This window comes from Hypanus sabinus, unplaced genomic scaffold, assembly GCF_030144855.1.
Source record: "Hypanus sabinus isolate sHypSab1 unplaced genomic scaffold, sHypSab1.hap1 scaffold_47, whole genome shotgun sequence".
Lineage (NCBI taxonomy): Eukaryota > Metazoa > Chordata > Chondrichthyes > Myliobatiformes > Dasyatidae > Hypanus > Hypanus sabinus.
Genome location: NW_026781341.1, coordinates 1,479,850 through 1,507,589, shown reverse-complemented (window position 1 = coordinate 1,507,589; position 27,740 = coordinate 1,479,850). Strand labels below are relative to the sequence as shown.

Here is a 27,740-nt window from a genome sequence, read left to right as displayed (position 1 = left end):
ACCTGAGAGTGGAGGGAAAGGGATCGGGGAAGATATGGAGCGAAAGAATTAAAACTGTTGCTTTAATAATACGGGAAATAATGAAATAATGTAGGAAACGCGGCGGATGGGTTGGACAGCGTGTGGGGGGCGAGGAGAGGAGTTGCCGGGTCACGTGGGAGACCCTCCGGCCATCACGTGATCCAGTTTCACAGCGGATCTGCAGCATCCGCAGGTTTGACTCCTAGGCCCCGCCCACCGCCCTGATGACGGGCTGACGACATCGCGCACGCTCAGTTCTTTCCGTTCTTTGTTCAAGCGGATCGGCATCGGGAGGGGTTCCTCGCCCCCAGGGTGGGGAGCCGGGAACGAATGGTTCTCTGCGGGGCGAAACCCACGATTTTCTATTGGTGAGTGTTGAAGCCGGTCGCGAGTGGCGTAGGGGATCTGATGTTGGGCAGTGAGTCCCTTTAACTGTTCCGAACTCAAACAAGAGAAACCTGCAGATGCTGGAAATGCGAGCAACGCTCACAAAATGCTGGAGGAACTCAGCAGGCCGGGCAGCATCTCGGAAAAGAGTACAGTCGACGTTCCCGGCCGAAAACCTTCGGCAGGACTGGAGAATAAAAGGTGGGGGTGGGGAGGGAGAGAGAAGCACAAGGTGATCGGTGAAACCTGAAAGGGGAGGGGATGAACTTTCCCGAACTGGCGGCCTCGCCTCGCTTCCTTCACAGAATCTGCCGGGGTCGGTCCGGGTTGTGAGACCTTCACACCGAACCGTCTGAGATGAGCCGCCGCTCAGCCCCTGTTGTTCTGGTCCTGTTAGCAGGATGACGTAAAACATATTTCCATATTGACACTGACGGAGATTTTGTATAATTTGTGTTCCGTGTGTTATCTGAATGTACTTGCCTGTGATTCTGCTATAAGTCAGTGTTTCTCTGTACCTGTACCTTCCCGTACTTGTGCACTGGGCAGTAGGTGTCGGGGCTTTGGAGAGGGCGCAGAAGAGGTTTACCAGGACACTGCCTGGAATAGAGGGCCTGAGCTACAACGGGAGGCTGGACAACCTTATGTTGTTTACTCTGGAGCCGTGCCGGCTGGGGTGAGACTGAATAGACGTTTATAAGATTACCAGAGGATTAGAAACAGTGCCTCAGAAAGGCAGCGTCCAGTATTAAGAAACTCCAGCACCGAGGGCATGCCCTTTTCTCAACGTTACTATCAGAGAGGGAGTTAAAGAAGCCTGAAGGCACACACTCAGTGATACAGGAACAGTTTCTTCCCCTCTGCCATCGGATAGCCAAATGGACATTGAGCCCTTGAACACAACCTCACTTTTAAAATATATAGTATTTCTGCTTTTTGCACAATTTTTAATTTATTCATAGAATAATAGAAACTTACAGCACAGTACAGGCCCTTCAGCCCACAAAGTCGTGCTGACATGTCACTACCTTAGAAAATACTATGGTTACCCATAGCCCTTTATTTTTCTAAGTTAGTTTTTTCTCCAGTGCCGCCAGGTTCCTATCCAAAAATCTTTGAAAAGACCCTATCATGCCCACCTCCATAACCGTTGCAGGCAGCCCATTACACCACTCTCCACCACTCTCTGACTAAAAAAACTCACCCCTGATATCTCCTCTCTATGTACTCCCCAGCACCTTAACCCTATTCCCTCTTGTGTAACCAATTCAGCCCTGGGAAAAAGCCTCTGACTATCCACATGATCAATGCCTCTCATAAACTTGTATACCTCTATCAGGTCACCTCTCATCCTCCGTCACTCCAAGAGAAAAGGCCGAGTTCACTCAACCTATTCTCATAATGTATGCTCCCCAATCCAGGCAACATCCTTGTAACTCTCCTCTGTACCCGTTCTAAGGTTTCCACATTCTTCCTGTAGTGAGGTGACCAGAATTGAGCACAGTGGAGTGTGACCAGGGTCCAATATAGCTGCAACAAAATCTCTCGGCTCCTAAACTCAATCCCACGATTAATAAAGGTCAATGCACCATATGTCTTCTTAACCACAGAGTCAACCTGCATAGCAGATTTGAATGTCCTATGGACTCGGACCCCAAGATCCCTCTGATCCTCCACACTGTGAAGAGTCTTCCCATTAATGCTATATTCTGCTATCATGTTTGACCTAATAAGTTGAACTACTTCAAACTTATCCGGGTTGAACTCCATTTGTGACTTCTCAGCCCAGTTTGGCATCCTTTCGGTGTCCAGCTGTAACCTCTGACCGCCCTCCACACTATCCACAACACCTCCAACCTTTGTGTCATCAGCAAATTTACGAACACATCCCTTCACTTCCTCATCCAAGTCATTTATAACAATTACAGTGAGCAATGGTCCCAGATATACATATACTGTAATTTTAATTATTTTATTTTGTTTTATTTTTCTTCTATATTATGTATTGCATTGAAATGCTGCTGCAAAGTTAACATAGTTTACACAACATGACAGTGATAATAAACCTGATTATGAATCTGTGTGGACAGATGATATATTTTTCCTGAGAGTTCAAATATCTAATACACTTATGGGGAGACGAAATGTAAATGGCAAGTTTGTCTCTTTCCACAGAATGGTTGGTAGCTGGACTCTCTGCCTGGGGGGGGGGGACCCCACCAGTCACGTGATCCTGTTTGCCCCTCCCATTTATCCACAGATGTAACTAACTCTTCGCGCATGCTCACTGTCTCCGGTTGGGTGGTGTTTTCCTTTCTGCTCAGTGCTGAAGCGGATCGTCTGTGGGATTGGGAAAGGGTCCTCCCCTCCTGGGTCAGGAAGCCAGGGATCAGATCACAGTCTGCGGGCCGAAGATATCGTTTTCCCATCAGTGAGTATTGAGACCGATCCCGAGTGGGGAGATCCAACGTTAGCCATGAGTGCTGAACTGAGGGCCAATTACTCATTTATTTTCCAAATATCTGGGCTCTTCAAAAATATGTAGATGTCACTTAATCTGTATTGAACGATCCAAACCAGGAGCCCAGGCTGTTTATTACCACAGAGTTGAAATGGGAGACCCACCAACAGGACACATGAGCCTGTTTAACACTGATCTACCTCGCCCTCTGGTTTGTGACTCAAGATCATGTGGTGTGCGGTCAGAGTCCCCGGATGTGAGGTGATGCTTCCTCCATGTTGTGTTGGGGAATCTGATGTTGGCCACTGAGTCCCGTTAACTTCCCCCAGCTTGTCTCATTTCCTGAGCCTCCTCGCATTTGTCTTTGAGCTTTATGGCTGGTGTCTTCTCCCGGACTGGGGTGGGTGAGGAAAGAGAATGTCCCAGGCAGTGAGAATCTTTGATTTCACTACCTGCTTTCCTGTGGGACTGAGAAGTCTAGTGTGAGAATGGTTTCTGTGTTGTGCTGATCTGGATCCAAAGGTCTTTGCTGTTCCTCGCAGTCATGGGCAGAGCATTTACCATGAAAAGCATGAAGTGTCTGAACTTTCTAAGATGTGTTGAGAAAAATTTGGTGAGGGTTCAAAGTATATATGGCAAAGTTCTTGTTGTTTGTTCTAACTTTGTCATTTTAAGATCCTTTATACAGTAGTGTGTACTATTAATTCAGTATCTGTGTATTGCTGGAGAACCTTAATTGATCGTCCTTGATTTCTTCTCCCCCTCATTCTACCTGCTCATTCCCTGCCCATCTTGTTCAGTCTCTCTCCCACCAACTTCAGTGACATGCATCAACTATCTGGGTCTAACTTGGTCCACCCTGTATCACACCTCTTCAATGATATATATCGGCAATCTTTCTTGTCTTCATTGTGAGGTATTCTTTTACACTGAGTTATTTCCAGAATCAGTTCTTCTCAGCTGGAAAACCAGAGGGTCATCAGGTACCAGTTCTGTTGTGCATTGGTGTGGAGTCCTATTTTGTGAACTGTGACTGCCTGACACACTTCATCATATTACAGTCAGCAAAGAGTACTGGGAGAGTTGGTGCTTGGGCTCTAGTCCTGTGATCAGCATTCCAGGCAAATGGAACTGCTGGTGTTTTGGCTTTGACTTTGCTTAGTGCTTCTACAGATGAGGCTGGATGGATGTCCTTCTTCGAGCAGCTGGACATTGGTTGTGGGGAAATCCCGGATTGCACTACCCTGTGTGAGATGGGAGGACAATGTGTGAGACTCTCCGGGTCGATGAGTGGCAGATTAAGCTGTGTGACTCTGTGAGGTTGGGTCCTGGGATATCAGTTTTTGATCCAGGGAAAGTGGACCCGGGGATTGAGCTGCTTGGGCTTGTGAGGTGTTGATCGAGTATTTCTGGTCTGGGATAAGATGTTTGTTTCTGGAGTTCCTTTGGAAGCAATGACTGCTAATCAGAGGAGAGGATGTTCCCATTCCATCCTCACAGGGAGAGGTTGTGAGTAAATGGGCTGTTCCGTGTTTACAACAGTAGAAATAGACCCTGAGTTTGGTGTTCAAACAGTGCTTCGAAATCCCCCCCTCACTGTCATCTGTCTGTCACTCGGTGGAAATCAGGCAGAATCCCAAGTTGCTGGAGATCTGCAATAAAAACTGAAAATGCTTGGTCATTCTGACAAAACATTATTACCCTGAATTGTAAAGTTTGTTCCTCTCCCAAAGCTGTTCCTTACCTGCTGAGAATTTCTGATAATTCTAGTTTCTTTTCATTACATTTACCTTGGAATGGTTTATATTTCCTGAAATTAACCTGGAAATGGAAATGGCTCATTCTGTGCTAGTAGAAAAATAAAGAAATCTCAACTTACCCTGTAAATTATCCTGGTATCAATTTATCTCTTATTCCTGGAAATGTGTTCAGTACAATTGCTGCTAACATGGTTTACAAAAATAATCTCAGGAATAATCGATGTTATGTATGAGGAGCGTTTGGTGTTTCTGGACCTGTGCTCAATGGAGCTCAGAGGGACGGTGGGAGTGGTGGAGTGATGTATGGTTAAGTAAACCTACTGAATGCTGAAAAGCCTGGACACAGTGGACACGGAGAGGATGTTTCCATTAGACGGGGAGTCTGTGATCTGACAGCACAGTCTCAGAACAAAGATGCTCCCCTTTAAAACTGAGATGAGAAGAATTTTTTGGTTAAAGGATGTCTGATCTGTGGAATTTGTTGCCGCAGAGGTTGGTTGAGGCTGCCATTGGGTATATTTGTGGCAGAAATTAATATATTCATGATTGGTGCATAGCTCAGGATTGCAGGAGGAAGGCAGGAATATGGTGTTGGAATAAAAATCAGCCATGGTTAAATGGTGGGGCAGACCAGATGGATCAAATCACCTAATTCTGTTCCTGACTGTATGATGGCTCCTGCTTATCCCATATCGTTTTGTGATGTGTGAGGGACAATAGAAGGTTGTTCACTGAGATCATTATATCTGCCTTCAACATTTAAATTTCAGTGAGTTTTGTTCTTAGTAACATTCAGCAGAAATGTTTGGTTCTCCTTTTTAATGTTAACATACTTCATTATCTCTCTGGTTAAAGTTAGACCTGCGGTGAGAAGTTTATTTGAAGAAAAACCCCAACTGGAAGCAAACCACAGCTGAAGACGAGGGAACAGCAACAAGTGAATTGGCCCGAGGACTGAGAACAGCAACTGGAGAGACCAACTTTGCATCAAGAGACTCGGATTTCCCAGTGATTCAGTCAGGAGAAAGTTTGGTGAGTCTCATTTACTCAAAAACATGTACTTTGGACATTACATACCTGTACAAGGGAAGGTAGGAAATAGCTGGAGTGAAACTGAATGTGCCCAGAAGAACCAGTTATGCTTCTGTCAGACCCAGTTGCAATCAGTCCCGGTCTGGTAATGTGCTTCCAGCAGCCCAGCCCTTTAAAACCACTCCCATTCAGTGGAAGTCGAATCTGGATAAAGTCACTCAGAGACCGTACGGTACAAACTCTTTGTTCCAAGCGCCCGGGGCTTACTCAGTTAGTCACTCAGACAGGAACAGACTGTGAATGCTCCCACCCTATCCACCAATTCCCCTTACACATTAGATGTATCTGTCCAGATACTCCCCCACACAAGACCGGATGGAGCCAAAGTTATTTACTGTGACAGCCCCTAAAGACAAATTACAAAATAGTCATAATGGCTTACACACACAGAACAGACTGATGCTGTCCTATCTCTACACATGAGTGCACAAGGAGATAAGCATCCTGAAACCGTAGCTCGCTACCCTCAAAAAGAAATATGGCTCAGCATGGCTTAGTACATCTGTTGATCATCAGGAGTTTCTTTCAGAAAAACAGGCTGTTATAGTTTAACGAAGTGTTAACCCTTTTACATACTTTATCATTCCCTTCTTTAGATCATTACATGATCAACAAAGCAGTAACTTTTTTACAGAGAAAGCAACTGAGTACAGCTTTGACTTCTCAGTGGGGAAAAACAACATACATCAGTAATTATAACAATGATATGTACAACTTTTAGGAAATAGGATTAGGACTTTGCCCCACATATTACCTTACAGGCCTTTGAAGATCACCATTTCAACCCTTCGGTGAACCCGTGTAAATCCTGCCCTACTTTCTTGATGCTGTCAATCTCCTTTGCAGTGTGCTTGGAGAGGGATGTAACGTTAGTAGACTCATCAGGGATATAGGTGCTGCATTCTGTGTCAATAATAGCACAGGTTCCCCCTTTCTCAGCTGGGATAAAATCTAAAGTCGTACGATTCTGTACGACTGTTTGCCAGATTGCAATCATTTCAATGGATGTTTCTGTTACTTGGGCCTGTGTTTCTGTCACAGGGCCCCTGCAGCATTGTGGCCAGCTCCTGAAGTTCTTATAGCCAAATTGATTATCTCTCATGAATTTCTGGCTACGCTATAGGAGAGAAAAACCATCATCAAAAATCGCTCAGTCTCAGTTATTCCTCTCGGCTGCTGGGCTCCTGCAGATATGGCCAGGATGCATGTTTCCCAGTGTAGGAAGTTCCGCTTGGTGGGGCCCTGAGACACCATCCCTCAAAACACTGACAGCCACGGTCATCACAGACTGGACCACAGTTCCTCACTCTCTTCCCCGGGTGTTATTTGAAAAAGCCCAGGCAGATAGTTCCTCACTCTAGTTGAGCAGGATTACTGACATTTGAATCATACTTTTACCATACCGAGGAATTTCAGCACAAACCCAGCAGGCCCCTGGTTCTACCTGCTTGGCATAGGTGTGACAGAGAGACAGAAAGGTGTTAACATGGGGGCCCCCGGGTGCTGGGGTGAGCCCTCTTAAAGACATAAACACGAGCAGCACTGTTACGTACCCAATTGGTTTAAATGAACCAGCAGCTATAGACCACACCTGGAGTCTGGTTTTGATGTTAAAACCACTCTCTTTATTCGTATCTACTTATAATATAACAAATTAAGCAAAATAATCAAAAGTTAAAAAGTGTTATGAGTACACATACGTGTAAATATAACTCCCAAACCTTTGAGCTCAGGGAATACCAAGCTTAAAGTCTTAAGATGGTGAACTATGAAAGTTCAGTTCAGCCATGGAATAAATGACAGGTTAACAGTCGCTGTAGGTTCTATCCGTCGTCGTTCTAAATCTACATACAAATTATCACCAGAAGCAGCTTATCACAGGCGTACTGTCTTCAGAAGGAACTACCACACAAGCAAGGGTTGACACACAGGTAGATTCCACAAGGTACTCCCAATCCAGATCCGACACACAAAGTATTACCGACAGTGATTTCCACAGAATATCCCTTCTCACAAGTGGTTACCACATAACACACCCGAATCCGGCTAAGGGTTAACAAAAGTGGTAGCCGCGAGATACTCCAACAACATCCCCATATGGATTATACGAATTATCACCAACAGTGATTGGTCACAGGGGTACTCTCTTCAAGTGAATTACCACACCCAGGCAAGGGTCAGCACAAGTGGTCTTCACAGGATACTCCCAAACCAACAGATCCACTCCTATGGATCAAAGTGACAATCACACATTCAATACACGCTGGATCAATAGTCAACCCACCTTGTGGGCATAGGAGAGTCCAAACAGTGGCCTTTGGCCACTAGGCCCTTTGTTTCGAACCTTCCATCTTCTTTCTTTCTCTCTGCCTGACTGTGTTTGTGACTGTCCTTGCTTAAATAAAACAAACTGTGAGCTATATAAACACAAGTGTAAACATGCTGCATAGTCAAATAGTTCTGCCCCCCTCTCTCTCTTAGTAAGAATCAAACAGGAGAATATTAGTTTCCTTCGGGGTTGATCGGGATTCGAAAGTTGGGTCCCAAAAATATGTCGAAGCTCGTCACATTCGATTTCGGTCATTGTCAGGCCAATCCATATTATTTGTATTAATAATGTTGGCTAACTTAGTTGGTAAGCATTGGAGCAGTAAGTCATTAATAATGGGTATTTGTCCCCCCAGTTTAAAGGCTTGGTCTCCTGTGAAACTGCCGTAGCAGGCCACAAGTCACATCCACCCATTCACGCTCCACTTTTAGCAGCTCCCAACCTTTGGCATTCCTTCTGCAGTACATACCTCTATCCCATTCCATTATTCCTCCAACTTGCTGATAATATACTGTTCCACTTTAAACGTATGTCACATCCGGAGCTTTTTCCAGTTAGCCGAGGATTTCCTTCCACGCCGCTGTGCGGTGTTGGGAAATCATGTACAAGGCAAGTTACAGCAGTAGTTTGCCATTGCCTTCTGCTGGGTGAGTTGTTTTGTTTAAGAGATCACCAGCTCTAACCCAGCACGGATGAAAGTGTGCAAGGGAGTCAGCTGGATTCGAACTCGAGACCTCTCGCCTCAAAGTCCAATTCTGAAGCCAGTAGGCCATCAGTGGCATAGCTGGCAAACTTCCATTTTACATCTGCCTTTTCCTTCCATTTCCTTTTCAACGATTTCCACTTCTTTCCTCAGTTCTTTTTCCATATCAGATTTACTGCTTGTTCTCATGACGTAATAACCCAGGCTCCCCCCCCCCCCCCCCCCCCCCGTCCGAGGCCACATTTTGTTCCCCAATTTCTTACTCAGTGCTGCACTGAACATTTGAAAATCATTTTCCTCGTCCGGAAAACTCTCACACAAAGTTGTGTAGGGCTGCTCCTGGCACACTCGTATCAATCGACTGCAATTAACCGATTATCTCTAAGTAATTTATCAGGCACAAAGCCTCCAGCTCAATTAACAATCAGATAAATTTACCCAGCAGGCACCTCCTGCTCAATTGATGAATTTACCTGACATGTCTGCTTCCTGCCCACTTAGTAAAGTTTACCCAGTACCGCCTCCTGGCCACTTAGTAAACTTTATCCAATACTGCCTCCTGCCCACCTGGTAAAATTTTTGCCTACCTTATACTAGTCTCCCAACAGATTTTTTTCCCGATCCTGTCAAGGTATGTGATCAGCCTTGGGCAAGGCACCATACATCCAAAGGAACTAACAGTGAGCGACAAATTTAAAATACCTATTGGGCTCCCGGTCAGTCCCCACAGTCCCCAGAGTGGTTCAGCTGCTTACTCAGCCCATCTTCTCAGTGCTCTGTAGATAGAGATCCTGATCATGATGCCAAATGTTAAAGCTGAATCTGAATAAAACTCGAGATACAAGCTTCTTATCGACACCACAGTTTATTGCACATTCTCCTGCAGGAGTTTGAGCCCCAGTTGTCACAGGGAAGGCACGTAAGCACTGCCACTATCTGACAAGTCGACTGACTTAGGTTACAGCCGTGTATTTATACACAGTACACCCCATGCATCACTATTTCAAGATGTTATTTGAACTGGTATGCCCACCAAGTGTGTTGCTGCAAATCTTAATTACTTAGATAACAGAGTTTGTTATATTGAGGTTTTAATTATGGATGGATGTACTGTCCACTTATTCCCTTTGCAAAGCCCTGACTTAATTACAAACAGATGTTCATTCCTGTCCTTATCAGTGAGTCCTCCGCCCCTTACTCAAATGAGGGTAGAATATATAATGGTATCAACTAACAACGGTACAGTATACAATGTTATCAGCTCTCAGTGTGTCTCTCTGCAAGCCACAGAGAACTGGCAATGAGCCTGCCTTAGCTAACCACTGAAGACAGTGTTTACTTCGGTTCAAATATTCATATTCAGTCCCAATTATTCTTTTAGCCAGAGATTACATAGGTTACATAGGTTTTTTTTTTATATATCCTCAATTCCTCAGGAGGGTTCAGGGGAAATATTTATGTCCAATATAGAAACTGGTGTTACCTGTGTGTATTGAAGAATGAATTGGGAGAAATTGTTATGGGAAACAGGGAAATGGCAACAGAATTTAATGCGTACTTTAGATCTATCTTCACCAGGGAGGACACAAGCAATCTCCCAGATGTATGGATGGGCCATGGTCATAAGATATCAGAGGAATATCAGAGGGGACAGATTGACATTAGGAAAGAAACTGTGATGAGTAGACTGGTAGGACTGAAGGTTAATAAATCCCTGAGTCCAGATGGTCTGCATCCGAGGGTTCTAAGAGAGGTGGCTCAGGAAATTGAGGATGCATTGGTAATCATTTTCCAATGTTCCTTAGATTCAGGATCAGTTCCTGAAGATTGGAGAGTGGCTAATGTTATCCCACTTTTCAAGAAGGGAGGGAAGGAGAAAACGGAGAACTATCGCCCTGTTAGCCCAACGTCAGTCGTGGGGAAGATGTTTGAGTCCATTATTAAGGACGAAATAGTGGCACATCTTGATGGCAGTAATAGGATTAGGCTGAGCCAGCATGGATTTACCAAGGGCAAATCATGCTTGACTAATCTGTTGGAGTTTTTTGAGGGTGTAACAAGGATGTTAGATGAGGGTAAGCCAGTGGATGTTGTGTACCTAGATTTTCAGAAGGCATTCGATAAGGTGCCACATAGGAGATTGGTGAGTGAAATCAGAGCTCATGGCATTGGGGGCAGGGTTTCAACATGGATAGAAAACTGGTTGGCAGATAGAAAGCAAAGGGTAGCAGTGAATGGGTGTTTCTCGGACTGGCTGGAGGTGACTAGTGGGGTACCACAGGGCTCTGTATTGGGACCACAGCTCTTTACGATTTATGTCAACGATTTAGATGAGGGCATGGAAAACTATATCAGCAAGTTTGCTGATGATACTAAACTGGGCGGCAGTGTGACATGCGAAGAGGACGTTAGGAGAATACAGGGAGACTTGGATAGGCTGTGTGAGTGGGCAGATACTTGGCAGATGTCATTCAATGCGAACAAATGTGAAGTTATCCACATTGGAAGCAGGAACAAGAGGGCAGAGTATTGTCTGAACGGTGTAGAGTTAGGTAAAGGAGAAATGCAAAGAGACCTAGGAGTCCTAGTTCGTCAGTCAATGAAGGTGAATGAGAAAGTGCAACAGACAGTGAAGAGGGCAAATGGAATGTTGGCCTTTATTACAAGGGGAATTGAGTACAAGAGCAAGGATGTCCTTTTGCATTTGTACATGGCCCTGGTGAGACCACACCTGGAATATTGTGTACAGTTTTGGCCTCCAGGTTTAAGGAAGGACATTCTGGCAATTGAGGAAGTGCAGCGTAGATTCACTAGGTTGATTCCTGGGATGGCAGGGCTGTCTTACACAGAGAGATTGGAGAGATTGGGCTTGTACACGCTGGAATTGAGGAGATTGAGAGGGGATCTGATTGAAACATATAAGATTATTAAGGGATTGGACAAGATAGAGGCAGGAAATATGTTCCAGATGCTGGGACAGTCCAGTACCAGAGGGCATGGTTTGAGAATTAGGGGTAGGTCATTTAGGACAGAGTTAAGGAAAAACTTCTTCTCCCAGAGAGTTGTGGGGGTCTGGAATGCACTGCCTCAAAAGATGGTGGAGGCCAATTCTCTGGATGCTTTCAAGAAGGAGCTAGATAGATATCTGATGGATAGGGGAATCAAGGGATATGGGGACAAGGCAGGGACTGGGTATTGATAGTGAAAGATCAGCCATGATCTCAGAATGGCGGTGCAGACTTGAGGGGCCGAATGGTCTACTTCTGCACCTATTGTCTATTGTGACAATGCAAGAGGTGCTGGAGAATTTGCAAGTGGAAAGACTTGGAGTAATCTTTGCAAACCTGACTTTTTAAAGCATAATTTAGCAAGCAAACCACATATGAACAATGTGCAAAAGCTCTGGTGAGATGATTCTTCATTACTCGTTACAGGCCTGCTACATAGTTTGTGTGAGAGTGCAGATGAATTCCATCAAACCCGGGGGATATCAAAGTATTTATCGACAGTGATTTGCTCGCTGTGAAAATGATTACCTCTCTGTATAAAATTCACTGTGCACATGTCACTGGGCAAAAAAATGCACGGTACATGATTTATGTGCACACTGGTCATTACAAATTAGGGGGGACATTGTGGGAAAGTGGGGAGACCTCCAGTGTCCCTTATGCCCCCACCTACAAGGTGTGCATCCAGCTGCAGCTTGTAACCCTGCACCTTAAGGAGTTGGAACTGGAAATGGATGAATTCCGGATCATCCAGGAGTTGGAGCAGGAGATAGATATGACATGAAGAAAGGTGAGTTACACACAAGGTGCAGGACACAGAAAACTGGGCGAGAGTCAGGAAGCGGAATAAAGTTAAATAGCCATCACAGAGAACTCTTGTTGTTATCCCACACAACAACAGGTGGAACACTTTAGAAACTGTTGGGGTGGGGAGGATAGATTACCTGACAGAGAAAAGTCAAAGGGGTGATAGTGAATTCATTAGTTAGGGGAACAGAACAGGAGGGGACTGATATCCTCGTGGTAAGGCTTGCTAGTGCTAGTGTGGGTGGAGAGTGTGGTGGTTAAAATAAGTTGCTGGGGAAATGGGAGCCAGAATGACAGAACAGATAGTGGAGAGGGTGAATTGAATTGAATTGACTTCACAATGTACACTAGAAAGGCCACTCGGCCCATCTGGCTCCGGCAGTGTTTCTGTTCCATATCAGTATATCAAAATCTACCCCTGCCGTTCCTCTCTCACTCTCGCTGAGATGACAGGCTGCAACTAGTTACCACTCCGTGGGATAGGAGATTTCTCTTTAATTTCATAGAATCATAGAAATCTACGACACATTACAGACGCTTTGGCCCGCAATGTTCTGCCGACTATGTAACTTACTCTAGAAATTGCTTAGAATTACCCTCCCGCATAGCTCCATGTATTTATTAAAAGACCCTATTGTATCCGCCTCTACCACCGTCGCTGGCGGTGCATTCCACACACACACCACTCTTTGCTTAAAAATCGTAGCTCTGACATCTCCTCTGTACCTACTTCCAAGCAGATTAAACCTATTCCCCCTTGTGTTAGCCGTTTCTGCCCTGGGAAAAAGCCTCTGGCTATCCACACGACCAATGCCTCTCATCATCTTATACACCTGCATGAATTTCCTGCATGATTTTCTCCAGGCTGAACAAGAGGATGAGCTCACGGTGGTTGTGACGTTGTTCAGGGCTCCGGACGAAGTTGGTTAAACTCCTTCTTCCCCGCTCTTTTCAATGTTTTGGGTCATTTTCAAGAATTTTAAAGGACTGTGCCTCAGACAGCTGGGTTGTTGCAATTGTTACGTACCAGCAGCAACAGATCACTCATGGAGTCTGGTTTCGATGGTAAAAACACTCTCTTCATTAGTATCTACTCCAAATCTAAAAGATTGAATGAAAAATACAGCAATTAACTGTGTTATGCGTATATATAGCTCCTAAACTATCAACCTTGGGATACAATGCTAAAAGTCTTCAGATGGTAAATTGGAAAAGTTCAGTAATCCACGGAATAAGTGAGTGAGAGGAGAGATTTGTAAATCCTCACGAAAACGTAGAGAGAAGGCAATTACGAAGAATTCCACACACATTCCACGCTGGGTAAACGAGAAAACAGTCGCCGAAGATCTTATCCGTCGATTAGTTCCGAAATCCACTTAGAAAGATCACCAGGTGACAGTGACAGGAATATCGTCAAGTGGTTACCACAGAACACCCTGATTCCAGGCAAGGCCCAACAAAAGTGATACCACAGGACACTCCAACAAATCCACACATATGGATTATACGAAGTGACATCCAGACATCCGTTGTGCACTGCGTGCCGATGATCAACCCAATCTTTTGGGCGTAGCAGTGACAAGCTGAAGTCTCTCTCACTCTCACTCTCTTCCTCTCCCTCTCGCTCTCTCCCTCACTCTCTCTCTCCCCCCTCCCTCTCCTCCCTCTCTCCCCTCCCCTCTGTCTCTCTGTCTCTGCTGCAGCGCGTTTGTTAAGTCACAGCCGCGCCTCCCTCAGGCACTTAAAGCGACACTCACTCCGCTGTATCTGTCAGTTCACCAGCGCTTGAATGCCGCCGATCCTTGAATGTGGAGGCGGAGATGCTGGAGAAGACAGCGCCCCACTCGCTACAAGGAGAGCTCGAACACGTGTCCATGTCCGTGATCTGATTGGATACATCGCCATGACGTTCAGAGCACTGTGACGTCCACTGGCTCTCATTTTGGAACGGATTCAGTCGGCCTTCGCAGATACACCAACAGCTTCCCACTGGGAAGCGGCTGTTCACCTGCTCCGTGTGTGCGAAGAGACTCATTCAGTTAACCCACCTTGTGATGCTCCGGTGAGTTCACAGTAAATAGAGGCCACATTTCTGTCCGGAGTGAGCAAAGAGTTTTACTCACTCATCCCAGCTGCTGCAACACCAGCAAATTCACATCAGGGAGAAAGTTCAAATCAGCTCCGTGTGAAAGGTTTAACCATCACGGTGACTGAAGGCAGCTGCAGGTTCATGAGGGACTGTTACTGTCAGATTCTGCAGTTCTTGCGGCTGCTCATCGCACCCAGGACTGAACCCTGGTCACTTAGCATTGGAGGAGTCTGTTCTGCTGATGTTAGCCTTAAACTAGACTGGCGTTTAATATTGTGGATCTGTGACAGATAAATCACTTCTGTATCAAATTCCGTTTCTCACTAGAGAAGTCCCTGCCGATGTTTCTGTTCCATATCAGAATATCAAAATCTACCCCGGCCATTCCCTTCTCACTCACCCTGAAATGACAGGTTGCAACTAGTCACTACTCTGTGGGAGGAAGGATTTCCACTGAATTTCATAGAATCATAGAAATCTGTAGCACATTACAGATACGTTTAGCCCACATGGTTGTGCCGACCATGCAACATACTCTAGAAACTGCCTAGTATTACCATACCGCATAGCCACCAATTTTCCTAAGCTCTGCGTACCTATCTAAGAGCCTCTTAAAAGACCCTATTGTATCCGCCTCAACTACCGTCGCTGGCAGTGCATTCCACACACACACCGCTCTTTGCTTAAACAAAACTTAGCTCTGACATCTCCTCTGTACCTACTTCTAAGTAGCTTAAACCTATTCCCCCGCGTGTTAGCCATTTCAGCCCTGGGGAAAGCCTCTGTCTATCCACACGACCAATGCCTCTCATGACCTTATACACCTGCATGATTTTCTCCGGTTTGAATAAGACGATAAACCCACTGTGATTTTGACGTTCTCTCCCCCCTCTCCATTCTCCATTCCTCCCCTCCCCCTCTCCCCTTCACCTCCTCCCCCCTCCCCTCCTCCTCTATCTCTCCCCTTCTCCCCTCCTCCCCTCCTGTCCTCCACCTCTCCTCCCCTCCCCTTCTCTCTCTCCCTCCGTTGGTGTTTCACGTCACAGACCCACCTCACTCAGGCAATTAAAGGGACACTCACAGTAAACGAACCTGCGGTCTCCTAACACAATGCACCTCTAAAGTCTGACAGCAGATTAGCGAGTGAATCTTCGATGGTGTAGAGTCAGAAACCAAAGAGCTGCCAGATTGAGTCAGACTTTAGGGCTGCAAAGAGGAGGAAGAGGAATCAGACCAGCAGGATGTGGCAGCAAAAGAAAGATTAGAAACATTTGGAAACTGGTTGATCGAAAAAAAAGGTGGTTAATTTCTGCAAAATACTGGTGGCAATCAACAGTCAGGCAGCAATTGTGGAGAGGCATAAAAAGGCAACGTTTAGACCGAGCCCCTTCAGCATGCCTAGCCTGTGTACTCCGCTGCCTAGTTGCTGCTTGAACTGCAGAGTTCCTCCAGCATTTTGTATGTGTGCGTCTCTGTATTCCCAGCAACTGCAGAATCTCCTGTGTTTTATAACTGCATTTTACTTAGATACACATTGATATTGAGTATATTGCTTATGGAAACTGCTTTCTGCGTTAAAACAGCTGCAGATTTTTCTATACACACGAAAAAAATGAGGTATGGACTTTGAACCGGTGCTTGCAGAAATGTTTAATGGCATCGTGATTACCCATAGGGCCATGCGTTAAGAATTCTGCCGGCGCTGAAGCGCCGATGAAATGCGCAGGCGTCAGGCTGAGGACGTCCCCGAGTATCACGCATGCGCGCAGTACACAGAAGGCCTTGAAAATGGCGGCTACAGGTAAGAGCGATTCTCCGTGTTTTTATCTTAAACACCGACTTCAGAGCGATTCCTGTGAAATCCGGAGACCGTGGCCAACAATCCCGGGACAGTCCTGCCCTCTTCCCTCTCTCTCAGCCCCACGATCCGTACACGGGCCCCGGGGAGCTCCCGGCTGATGAGGGAATGGGAACCGATGGATCTCTCAGACAGAGCTGAGCTCCAGCTATCTAAATGCAAGGATGAGGAACTCGGAGAAAGGGAACAAAATCTTTTACATCAGCAGTTGAGAAAATCACCTTTGTTCTACCTCCCATCACAAAGAAGAGGAAATCTGCAGATGCTGGAAATCCAAGCAACACACACAAAATGCCGGAGGAATTCAGCAATAGTACTCTTTTCCATAGATGCTGCCCGGCCTGCTGAGTTCCTCAGCATTTTGTGTGTGTGTTGTTTGTTCCACCTCCTTTTGTTCTGAACTTTTCTACAGGCGAGAACATGTTTTGACCCATTCGCTCTGGGTACATGATTATATCAGACACCTTTGCCCTGGGCAACAAGTAACTTTCACGTCAGAAATGTGCCAGACTCCAGTGAGACAGACTACTGCCCTTCCCTTCATATTCATTGTCATTGCCATCACAGAGTTCATCACCGTCTGTCATCTGGAGAGGGTTCAGGGGAAATATTTATGTACAACACAGAAACTGGTGTAAAAAAAATACACGGTACATGATTTATGTGCACACTTGTCATTACAAATTAGAGGGGACGTTGGTGGGAAGGAGGGGAGACTTCCAGTGTCCCTGATGCCCTCACCTACAAGATGTGCATCCAACTGCAGCTTGTAACCCGGCACTTTAAGGAGTTGGAACTGGAAATGGTTGAATTCTAGATTATCCAGGAGTTGGAGGGGGTGATAGATATGACAGGAAGAGAGGTGAGTTACACACAAGGTACAGGACACAGGGAACTGGGTGACAGTCAGGAAGGGAAATTAGGTTAAATAGCATCACAAAGTACTCTTGTGGCCATCCCACACAACGACAGGTGGAACACTTTGGAAAGTATTAGGGGGGATTACCTGGCAGAGGAAAGTCAAAGGAGTGATAGGGGATTCATTAGTTAGGGGAACAGAACAGGAAGGGGACTAATATCCTAGTGGTACGGCTGCGAGAGCAAGTGTGGTGGAGGGGGGTGCTGATGTGGTTAAAATGAATTGTAGGGGGAATGGGAGCTAGAATGACAGGACAGATAGTGGAGAGGGTGAATTGAATTGAATTGACTTTCTTACATACATCCTTCATGTAAATGAGGAGTAGAAGTCTTTATGTTACATCTCCATCTAAATGTGTGGTGTAATTTATAGTAATTTATAATAAATAGTTTGTGCATAGAACAGTCAGTATAACATAGATATGCAATTGTATTAGCATGAATTAATCAGTCTGATAGCCGGGTAGAAGATGATGTCCCGGACCCTGTTGGTCTTTTTGCTGTGATACCGTTTCCTGGATGGTAGCAGCAGGAACAGTTAGTGGTTGTGGTGAATTGGGTCCCCAATATCTTTTGGGCCCTTTTTCCGCACCTGTCTCTGTAAATGTCCTGAATAGTGGGAAGTTCAGATCTACAGATGAACTGGGCTGTCTGCACCACTCTCTGCAGGTTCCTGAGATTAGGGGAAGTACAGTTCCCATACCAGGCAGTGATGCAGCCAGTCAGGATGCTCTGTAGAAAGTCCTTAGGATTTTGGGCCCCATCCCCAACTTCTTCAGCTATCTGAGGTGGAAGAGGTGCTGCTGTGCTCTTTTCACAACACAGCCGGTATGTACAGACAATCTGAGGTGCCTGGTGATGTTTTTGCTGAGGAACTTAAAGCTGTTCACCTTCTCAACCCCAGATCCATTGATGTCAAGAGGGGTTATCCTGTCTCCATTCCTCCTGTCATCCACAACCGGCTCCTTTGTTTTTGTGACAATGAGGGGGAGTTTGTTTTCTTGACACCAGTCAGATGTTGTTCAGACCTCAGACAGAGTCAGCAATCAAATGGTTGAGCATGGTGCGATGAATGTGCTGAGCTGTGTATATCACAATGCAAGAAGCATCGGAGGAAAGCCAGATGAGCTCAGGAAAGGGAATTATGATATTGTGGCCGTTATTGGGGCTTGTTTACACACAACAGTCTGAGGGATTTAGAGATATTTGTAGAGAGATTGCAGACCATGCCAAGAAACAAAGGTTGTTCCAGTAAGTGATTTTAACTTTCCATATATTGACTGGGACTCCCATACTGTAAAAGGACTAGATGGAGTAAAGTTTGTCAAATGTGCCCTTAATCAGTACGTAGAATTCCCGATGTAGAAGTGTGCAATAAGCTGTTAGGAAATGATCCAGGGCTGCTGGTGACAGAATTTATTAAACATCATACCATGAGATTCAAAGTAAAGATGGAAAAAGAGAGGTCTGGACCACGGGTTGAGATTCTAAATTGGAGAAAGGTCAATTTTGATGGTATCAGAAAGGATCTGACAAGTGTGGTTTGGGACAGGCTGTTTCCTGGCAATGGAGTACTTGGTAAATGGGGCTTGTTCAGAAGTGAAATTTTGGGGATATAGAGCTTGTATGTGCCTGCCAAAGTAAAAGTTGATAGGTAACTGGTCCAGGGAACCTTGATTTTCAAGAGAAATTGAAGCCCCGGATATTTTGTTCCTCTAAATGCCTCAGACTGTTGGGTGCTACTGAGATCCATTAATGACTACAAATCACAATTCCACACACTGAGCGCATCTGACTTTTTTGTTGTCATCTTCTGTTAGGTTCTAAAACCTTCCAAATAGTTTTTGCTCTTTTGTTTGCCCTCTGTTTGACTTTTATGTTGGCTCTGGCTTCTCATTCCAGCCACTGTTGTGTCCTCAATGTTTTCACTTCTTTGGGATATATTGATCACTCAGCTCTTGCTTGCATTTGCCCTTTCTATACTCTCATGGTACTATATGCTTTTAACAAGTCGTCAATTCAATGTATAATTTCTTTGTTTATTTTTGGAGCCTTTTTTAGGTGCATATGATGATGAGGGGTATTGATCGTGTGGATAACCAGAGGTTTTTTTCCCAGGGCTGAAATGGTTAACACAAGGGGGCATAGTTTTAAGGTGCTTGGAAATAGATACCGAGGCAATGTCAGGGGTAAGGTTTTTTTTACACAGATAGTGGTGGGTGCGTGGAATGTATGCCAGCAGCGTTTGTCAAGGCAGATACAATGGGGTCTTTTAACAGCCTCTTGGATAGGTACATGGAGCATAGAAAAATAGAGGGCTGTGTGCGAGGGAAATTCTAGGCAGTTTCTAGAGTAGGTTACATGGTCGGCACAGGACTGTGGGCCAAAGAGCCTGTAATGTGCTGTAGATATCTCTGTTCTATGTGAAGAAGCAAAGCAACTTCGGTTATTCGCCAATCCTCTATTACCACCCCGTCACTAAAGATGACTTAATTATCTCTGCTGGGGCCCCTACAATTTCTGCTCTTGCCTCCCACAGGGTCTGAGGGAGCTCCTGGCCATACCCTGGGGATTTATCAGGATGGGTGAAAACATGCTTCCACCAATTCTGTCTGGCTACATAATGATATCAAACACCTTTGCCCTGGCCAACAAGTAGCTTTCACATCACAAATGTGCCAGACTCCAGGGAGACAGACTACTGTCCTTAAAGGCAGTATTCCTTGGCATTACCATCACTGAGTTCACCACTTTCAGTCACCTGGGTGAGACTTCAGGGGAAATATTTATGTACAATACTGTGTGTATTGTGGTGATGCAAGAGTTGCTGGGGAATTTTCAAGTGGGAAGAAGAGGAGTGATATTTGGAAATCTGAAATTGAAAGCATCATTTAGCAAGAAAATCACAAATAGGTGGTTTGCAAAAGCTGTGGCGAGTAAATCCTTCATTAACCTGTTACATAGGTTGTGTGAGAGTGCTGATGAACTCAATCAAGACTCAACCAGAGGAGATTAAAGTTCTTACTGACAGTGACTTGCTCGCTGTTGAAATGAATACCTCTCTATATAAAATTCAGTTTGCACATGTTGTTGTCACTGGGTAAAAATTGTACAGTACAAGGTTTTTGCACACACTGGTCATTACAAATTAGAGGGGACATTGGTGGGAAGGCGGGGAGACCTCCAGTGTCCCTGACGCCCTCACGTAGAAGGTGTATATCCAGCTGCACTTTAAGGAGTTGGAGTAGGTAATGGATGAATTCCGCATCATCCAAGCATCAGAGGGTGTGATAGGTATGACGTGCAGAGAGGTGAGTTGTACCCAGGGTGCAGGACACAGGAAACTGGGTGAGAGTCAGGAAGGGGAATGAGGTTAAATAGCCATCGCCGAGTACTCTTGTTGCTGTCCCACACAACAACAGGTGGATGCTTTAGAAACTGTTGGGGGGAATTACCTGGCAGAGGAAAGTCAAAGGGGTGATAGGGGATTTGTTAGTTAGTGGAACAGAAGTAGAAAGGGACGAATATCCTAGTGGCAAGGCTCGCTAGTGCTACCCTGTGGGGTGGGTGGTTAAACTAAAGTTGCAGGGAGGATTGGAGTCAGAATGACACAGCAGATAGTGGAGAGGGTGAATTGAATCGAATTGACTTTATTACTTACATTCTTCATACATGAGTTGCAGAAATCTTTATGTTACGTCTCTGTCTAAATGTGCAATGTGAAATTTATAATAGTTTATAATAAATAGTATGTACAACAGGACAGTCAGGATAAATAAAAGTACAATTGTATCAGCATGAATTAATCAATCAGAGGGCCTGGTGGAAGAAGCTGTCCCTGGGCCTGTTGGTCCGGGCTTTCTGGCTGTGGTACCGTTTCCCAGATGGTAGCAGCTGGAACAGTTTGTGGTTGGGGTGACTCTGGTCCCCAATGATCCTTTTTACACAGTGGCCCTTTTTACACACCTGTTTTTGTCAATGTCCTGAATAGTGAGAAGTTCACATCTACATATGCGCTGGGCTGTCCGCACCACTCTCTGCAGAGTCCTGCAACTGAGTGAAGTACAGCACCCATACCAGGCAGTGATGCAGCCCGTCAGGATGCTCTCAATTGTGCCCCTGTAGAAAGTTGTTAGTATTTGGGGCCCCGTCCCACACTTCCTGAACCGCCTGCGGTGAAAGTGGTGCTGTTGTGCCTTTTTCACCACACAGCCAGTATGTACAGACCAGGTGAGATCCTCGGTGTTGTGTGTGCCAGGGAACTTAAAGCTGTTCACCCTCTCAACCCCAGATCCTGGGTCAACCTGTCTCCATTTCTCCTGTAGTCTGCAGCCAGCTCCTTTGTTTCAGTGACATTGAGGGCAAGGTTCTTTTTTTGACACCAAACAGATGTCATTCAGACCTCAGGACATGAAATTATGATACTGTAGCCATTACTTGAACTTGCTTGCGCCCAACAGTCTGAGGGATTTCAAGGAACAAATCTGTAGAGAGATTGCGGACTATGCCAAGAAACAAAGGTTGATAAAGTTAGTGATTTTAACTTTCCATTTATTGACTGGAATCCTAGGCTGTAAAAAGACTAGATGGGGTCGAGCTTATCAAATCTTCCTTAATCAGTATGTAAAATTCCCGATGTAGAAGTGTGCAATAAGCTATTGGGAAGTGATCTAGGGCAAGTGACAGAAATTAGTGTATGGGAACACTTTGTATCTACTGATCATGAGATTCCAAGTAAATACAGAAAAGCAGAGGCCTGGACCTCTCTTGAGATTCTAAATTGGAGAAAGGCCAATTTTTATGATATTTGCAAGGATTTGACAAGTGTGGATTGGGACAGGATGTTTTTTAGCAAAGGAGAACTTGGTAAGTGGGAGTTCTTCAGAAGTGAAATTTTAAGGGTGTAGAGTTTGTATGTGTCTGACAAAATAAAAGTTGAATGGTAACTAGTGCAGGGAATCTTGGTTTTCAAGAGATATTGAGGCCCTGGATATCTCGTTCCTCTAAATGCCGTGGACTGTTGGGTGCAACCAAAACTCATTAATGACAACCATTTCATAATTCCACTCCTGAACTCATCTGACTTTCCTTTAGTTGTCTTCTTTTGGATTCTAAAAGCTTCCTAATGGTCTTTTGCTCTTTTGTTTGCCCTCTCCTCTGCTTTTATGTTGGTTTTGGTTTCTCATTTAATCCACGGTTGTGCCCTGCTGTCATTCCAATGCTTCCACGTCTTTGGGATGTATCGATTACTCAGCTCTCGAATTGCTCCCAGAAACTCCAGCCATTGCTGCTCCATTGTCACTCCTACCTTTTCTCTTCCAAACAAGTTTGGCCAGCTTCTCTGTCACAGAAACATGGAGAAGTTCAGTACAGAAACAGGCTATTTGGCCCATCTAGTCAATGCCAAAAACATTTAATCTCTCTAATGCAACTACCTGCACCGGGATCATCACCCTCCGTACCCCTACCATCCAGGTACCTGTCAAACTTCTCTTAATGGTGAAATCGAGCTCATATTCTCCACTAGTGCTGACATCTCATTCTGCACTCTCACCACCATTTCAGCAAAGAACTTTTCCAAATGTTCCCATTAAATTTTCACCTTCCCCACTTACCCACTTAACCTCATAATTTTGTTTACTTCTAACAAATCCTCAAAGCAATGTAAAATTTCCTTGTTTATGTTTGGAGCCTTTTTTAGGTGTATAAGATGATGAGGGGCAGTGAGTGTGTGGATAGCCAGAGGATTTTTTCCCAGCATTAACATGGCTAACAGGATGGGGCATAGTTTTAAGGTGCTTGGAAATATATGCGGAGGGGATGTCAGGGGTAGGTTTTTTACACAGAGAGTGTTGGATGTGTCAAATGCACTGCCAGCAGCGGTTGTCGAGGCGGATACAACAGGGACTTTTAACACTCTCTCAGATAGTTACATGGAGCTCAGAAAAATAGAGGACTATGCGCTAGGGAAACCCCAGTCAGTTTCTAGAGTAAGTTACATAGTCGGCACAGCACTGTGGGCCAAAGGGTCTGTAATGTGCTATAGATTTCTATGATTCTATGAAATTCAAGGGAAATCTCCAAACCCACGGAGTGGTGACTAGTAGTGAATAGTGGGAAAGTTACTGGAACGTATGTGCAAGAACCGGAAATATAAGTATTTGGATAGATGTGGACTGATTAAGGATAGACAGCATGGCTTTGTGCATGGTAGGTCATGTCTAACCAGTCTTACAGAGTCTCTTGAGGAAGTTATCAGGAAAGTGGTTGAAGACAAGGCAGTGGATGTTGTCTACATGGACGTTAGCAAGGCACTTGACACAGTCTCATATGGGAGGTTGGTCAAGAAGGTTCAGTCACTCAGCATTCTAGATGAGATAGTAAATTGGATGAGACACTGTCTTTGGCAGAAGCCAGAGTGTGGTAGCAGATGGTTGCCTCTCTGACTGGAGGCCTGTGACTAGTGGTTGCCACAGGGATCAGTGCTAGATCTGTTGTGGTTTGTCATCTATATCAGTAATCTGGATGATAGTGTGGTTAACTGGATTAGCAGATTTATGACCACCAAGACGGGTGGTGTAGTGGACAGCGAGGAAGACTATCATGGCTTGCAGTGCAATCTGGACCCCCTGGGAAAATGGTTTGAGAAATGGAAAATGGAATTTAATTCAGACCAGTGTGAGCTGTTGCACTTTGGTTTGACCTACCAAGGGAGGTCTTTCACAGTGACTGGTCGGGCACGGAGGAGTGTTGTAGAAGAAAGGGACCTGGGAATACAAGTCCTTAATTCACTGAAAGTGGTATCACAGTTAGATAGTGACGGAAAGAAAGATTTTAGCCCATTGGCTTTCGTGAACCAAATCCTGACAATAGATGGATATTATGTTGACTTGTAAAAGAGGCCTAATTTGGAGTATTGTGTGATGTTTTGGTCACCTACTGACAGGAAAGATTTAAAAGAGATTCAAAGATTTCAGAGAAAATTCACAAGGCTGTTGTCAAGTTTGGAGGACTTGGGTTATAAGGAAAGATTGAACAGGTCAGGACTTTATTCTTTGGAATGTAGAAGATTGAGGTGAGATTTGATTGTGGTAGAGGGGCATAGATAGTGTAAATGCAAGCTGGCTTTCTCCACTGAGATTGGGTAGGACTTCAACCAGTGGCCAGGGGTTAAGGGTGAAAGGTGAAATGTTAAGGGGAACATGAGGGGAAACTTCTGCACACAGATGGTCATCTAGGTTTGGAATGAGCAGCCAGCACAAGTGGTGCACGCGAGCTCGATTTCAACATTTAGGAAGTTTGTGTAGGTACCTGGATTGTAGGAGTGTGGGAGGGGCAATTTAAATAGTTCAGCACAAGACCAGATGGCCCAAAGGACCTGTTTCTGTGTTGTACTTTTCTACAAGAACTTGAAATATTACAAAAATTCACTCTAACCCCTTTTACCAGCTGTGCGGACCAACCAGTCATCTCAGCAGGAATTTTTTTATATGGTGTTAAAGCTGTAGCACTTTAAGTTAATAATACATAAAAGAATTCCCAGATGCACATCCACAAAGACAATTTGCGTGAGACTGTTTCAGTTACTGTGGGGCCAGGCACCCATGCAGCTCAGCAGGAACAGGGAATAATACCAATGGAGAGAGTCAAACTGAGCCAGGTCACAGATTGGAGATGGTAGAAATGCCCCCTTCTTATAGAGACAGGAAGAGCATCGGAGAGTTTGATGGTCATTCCAGATACCAGCACTCTGCCCAGTCAGGAGGTGATTTCTCTCTCCAACTTGGGTAGAACCTCACTGTAACAGTGTGATACCAGATCAAACCTTGGCAACTCAAGTAATCTCATCGGAAATGTTGTCCTAAACCCATTGATGGATTTTGTAAATCTTTTCACAGGTTAAAAACGAGAAGGAATTTGTCGCCGGGGATCTCAAACAGAAAACGCCAGTTTTGCTGTCTCTGTCTGGATATTTAAGAAGTGGAGCGAGGGATTCAATCGACTATCCTTCCTGCTCAGACTGTGGAGAGGGATTCAATTGATCATTTGACCAAATAGCAAGCCAGTCATCTTACACAGGAGAAAGGCTGTTCACCTTCTCAGACAGTGGGAATAGATTCACTCAATTATCACAATTGAAGGTACATCAGCAAGTTCACACTGGGCAAGTCCATTCATCTGTTCTGTGTGTGAGAAAGGATTCAGTTGGACCTGTGGACACACCAGTCAGTTCACACCACACCTGGTAGAGGCTGGTGATCTGCTGAATTTCTGGGAAAAGATTCACTCAGTCATTTGACCTTATGGCTCACCAGCGAGTTCACACTGGGGAGAAGCCATTCACCTGTTCAGTCTGTGGAAAGGGATTCACTCAGTCATCCAACCTACGGAGTCCCCAGCGAGTTCACACTGGGAAGAGGCCGTTCACCTGTTCAGAATGTGAGAAGAGATTCACTCAGTCATCCAACCTACGGAGTCCCCAGCGAGTTCACACTGGAGAGAGGCGCTTCACCTGCTCAGTCTGTGGGAAGAGATTCACTCAGGCATCCAACCTACGGAGACATCAGCGAGTTCACACTGGGGAGAGGCCGTTCACCTGTTCAGTCTGTGGGAAGAGATTCACTCGGTCATCCAACCTACTGTTACATCAGCGAGTTCACACTGGGGAGAAGCCATTCACCTGCTCAGAATGTGGGAAAGGATTCAGTGAGTTATCCAACCTACTGGTACATCAGCGAGTTCACTCTGGGGAGAAGCCATTCACCTGCTCAGTCTGTGCGAAGGGATTCACTCGGTCATCCCAACTACAGAATCATCAGCGAGTTCACACTGGGGAGAAGCCATTCACATGCTCAGAATGTGGTAAAGGATTCAGTGAGTTATCCAACCTACTGGTACATCAGCGAGTTCACACTGGGGAGAAGCCATTCACCTGCTCAGAATGTGGGAAAGGATTCAGTGCTTTATCCAGCCAACTGAGACATCAGCGAGTTCACACTGGGCAGAAACCGTTCACCTGTTCAGAATGCGGGAAGAGATTCACTCAGTCATCCCACCTGCAGAGTCATCTGCCAGTTCACACTGGAGAGAAGCCATTCCCCTGCTCAGAATGTGGGAAGAGGTTCAGTCACTCACGCTCCCTGCAGAGACACCAGTCAGTTCACACTGGGGAGAAGCCGTTCATCTGCTTAGTCTGTGGGAAGAGATTCACTGAGTCATCCAGATTACTGGTACATCAGCGAGTTCACACTGGGGAGAAGCCGTTCATCTGCTTAGTCTGTGGGAAGAGATTCAATAACTCATCCAGATTGCTGGAACATCAGCGAGTTCACACTGGAGAGAGGCCATTCACCTGCTCAGAATGTGGGAAGAGATTCACTCACTCTTCCACACTACAGAGACATCAGCGGGTTCACACTGGAGAGGAGCCATTTACCTGCTGAGAATGTGGGATAGGATTCACTCAGTCATTCCAACTACTGGCACACCAGTCAGTTGTTATGAATCCCTAGGTTTTGTTTGCTGTGGACTGTCATTTTAAGAGAGAGAGATTAGGAAGTTTAATCAGTCTGACTTGCAGCTTGTTTACATCACTCACAGCTTGTTTAGTTTTAACTGAGGACACAGACACTCAGAGTCAGACGGAGATGAAGGAGGAAAAATGGAAAGATCGATACAAGGGAAATAGGTGCCAAGGGTCACTGTTTGGAATTTTCCTATGCCCGCAAGTATGGGTTAATTATCGATTCATCATACATCGTCTGTGTGGTTGTCACCTCGTTTGATCCATAGGAGTGGATCTGATTTGGGGTATCATGTGAAGACCACCGATGTGTTAACCCTTGCCTGGGTGTGGTGTGGTAATTCACTTGAAGATGATACGCCTTGTGACAAGTCACTTTGGGTGATAATTATTATGTGGATTTGGAAGGATGACAGATAATATCTACAGTGACTGTTCTCTTGTTTTACCACCATGGAACCTGTGGAATTCGACATAATTGCCTTCTCTCGACATTTACCCTGGATTACATATATCTCTCTCATCACCTATTCTGTGGTTGAACTGAACTTTCATACTTTACCATCTCAAGACTCCAAGCCTTGTTCCCCCCAAGCTCAATAGTTTTGGATTTATATTTACACACATATATACACATAACACTGTTAACTTTTGTTTATCTTGCTTAAGTTACTATATTATAAGTCGATTCTAATAAAGATAGTTTTAAGATCAAAAACAGACTCCTGGTGTAGTCTCCACGAGGAAATCTGCAGATGCTTGGAAGTCAAACACACACAAAATG

At 45.1% G+C, this 27,740-nt stretch overlaps 2 protein-coding genes across 9 annotated transcripts in view; both read left to right on the top strand.

Annotated features, from left to right (window-relative positions):
* The window catches only part of LOC132389087 (zinc finger protein 239-like), a 274,720-nt gene that overhangs the window by 198,013 nt on the left and 48,967 nt on the right, over positions 1–27,740 (top strand). The gene's annotated exons all lie outside the window — the stretch shown is intronic.
* LOC132389084 (zinc finger protein 135-like) lies at positions 235–27,740 on the top strand. Of its 6 annotated transcripts, none has more exons than XM_059961500.1 (4): positions 235–389; positions 5,485–5,661; positions 16,333–16,458; positions 25,332–27,740. In XM_059961500.1, exon 4 carries the CDS (start codon positions 25,737–25,739, stop codon positions 26,874–26,876), a length of 1,140 nt encoding a protein of 379 aa, XP_059817483.1. In that variant the 5' UTR covers positions 235–389; positions 5,485–5,661; positions 16,333–16,458; positions 25,332–25,736; the 3' UTR covers positions 26,877–27,740. The 6 variants fall into 6 exon arrangements, with proteins under 6 accessions (XP_059817483.1, XP_059817488.1, XP_059817489.1 ...); XM_059961505.1 differs by having other exon boundaries at positions 16,241–16,458; XM_059961502.1 differs by having other exon boundaries at positions 278–389; positions 5,489–5,661.

What these genes read in the sequence shown, in the direction of transcription:
- LOC132389084 (XM_059961506.1), top strand. Translation starts at nt 25,737, where the DNA reads ATGGCTCACCAGCGAGTTCACACTGGGGAGAAGCCATTCACCTGTTCA.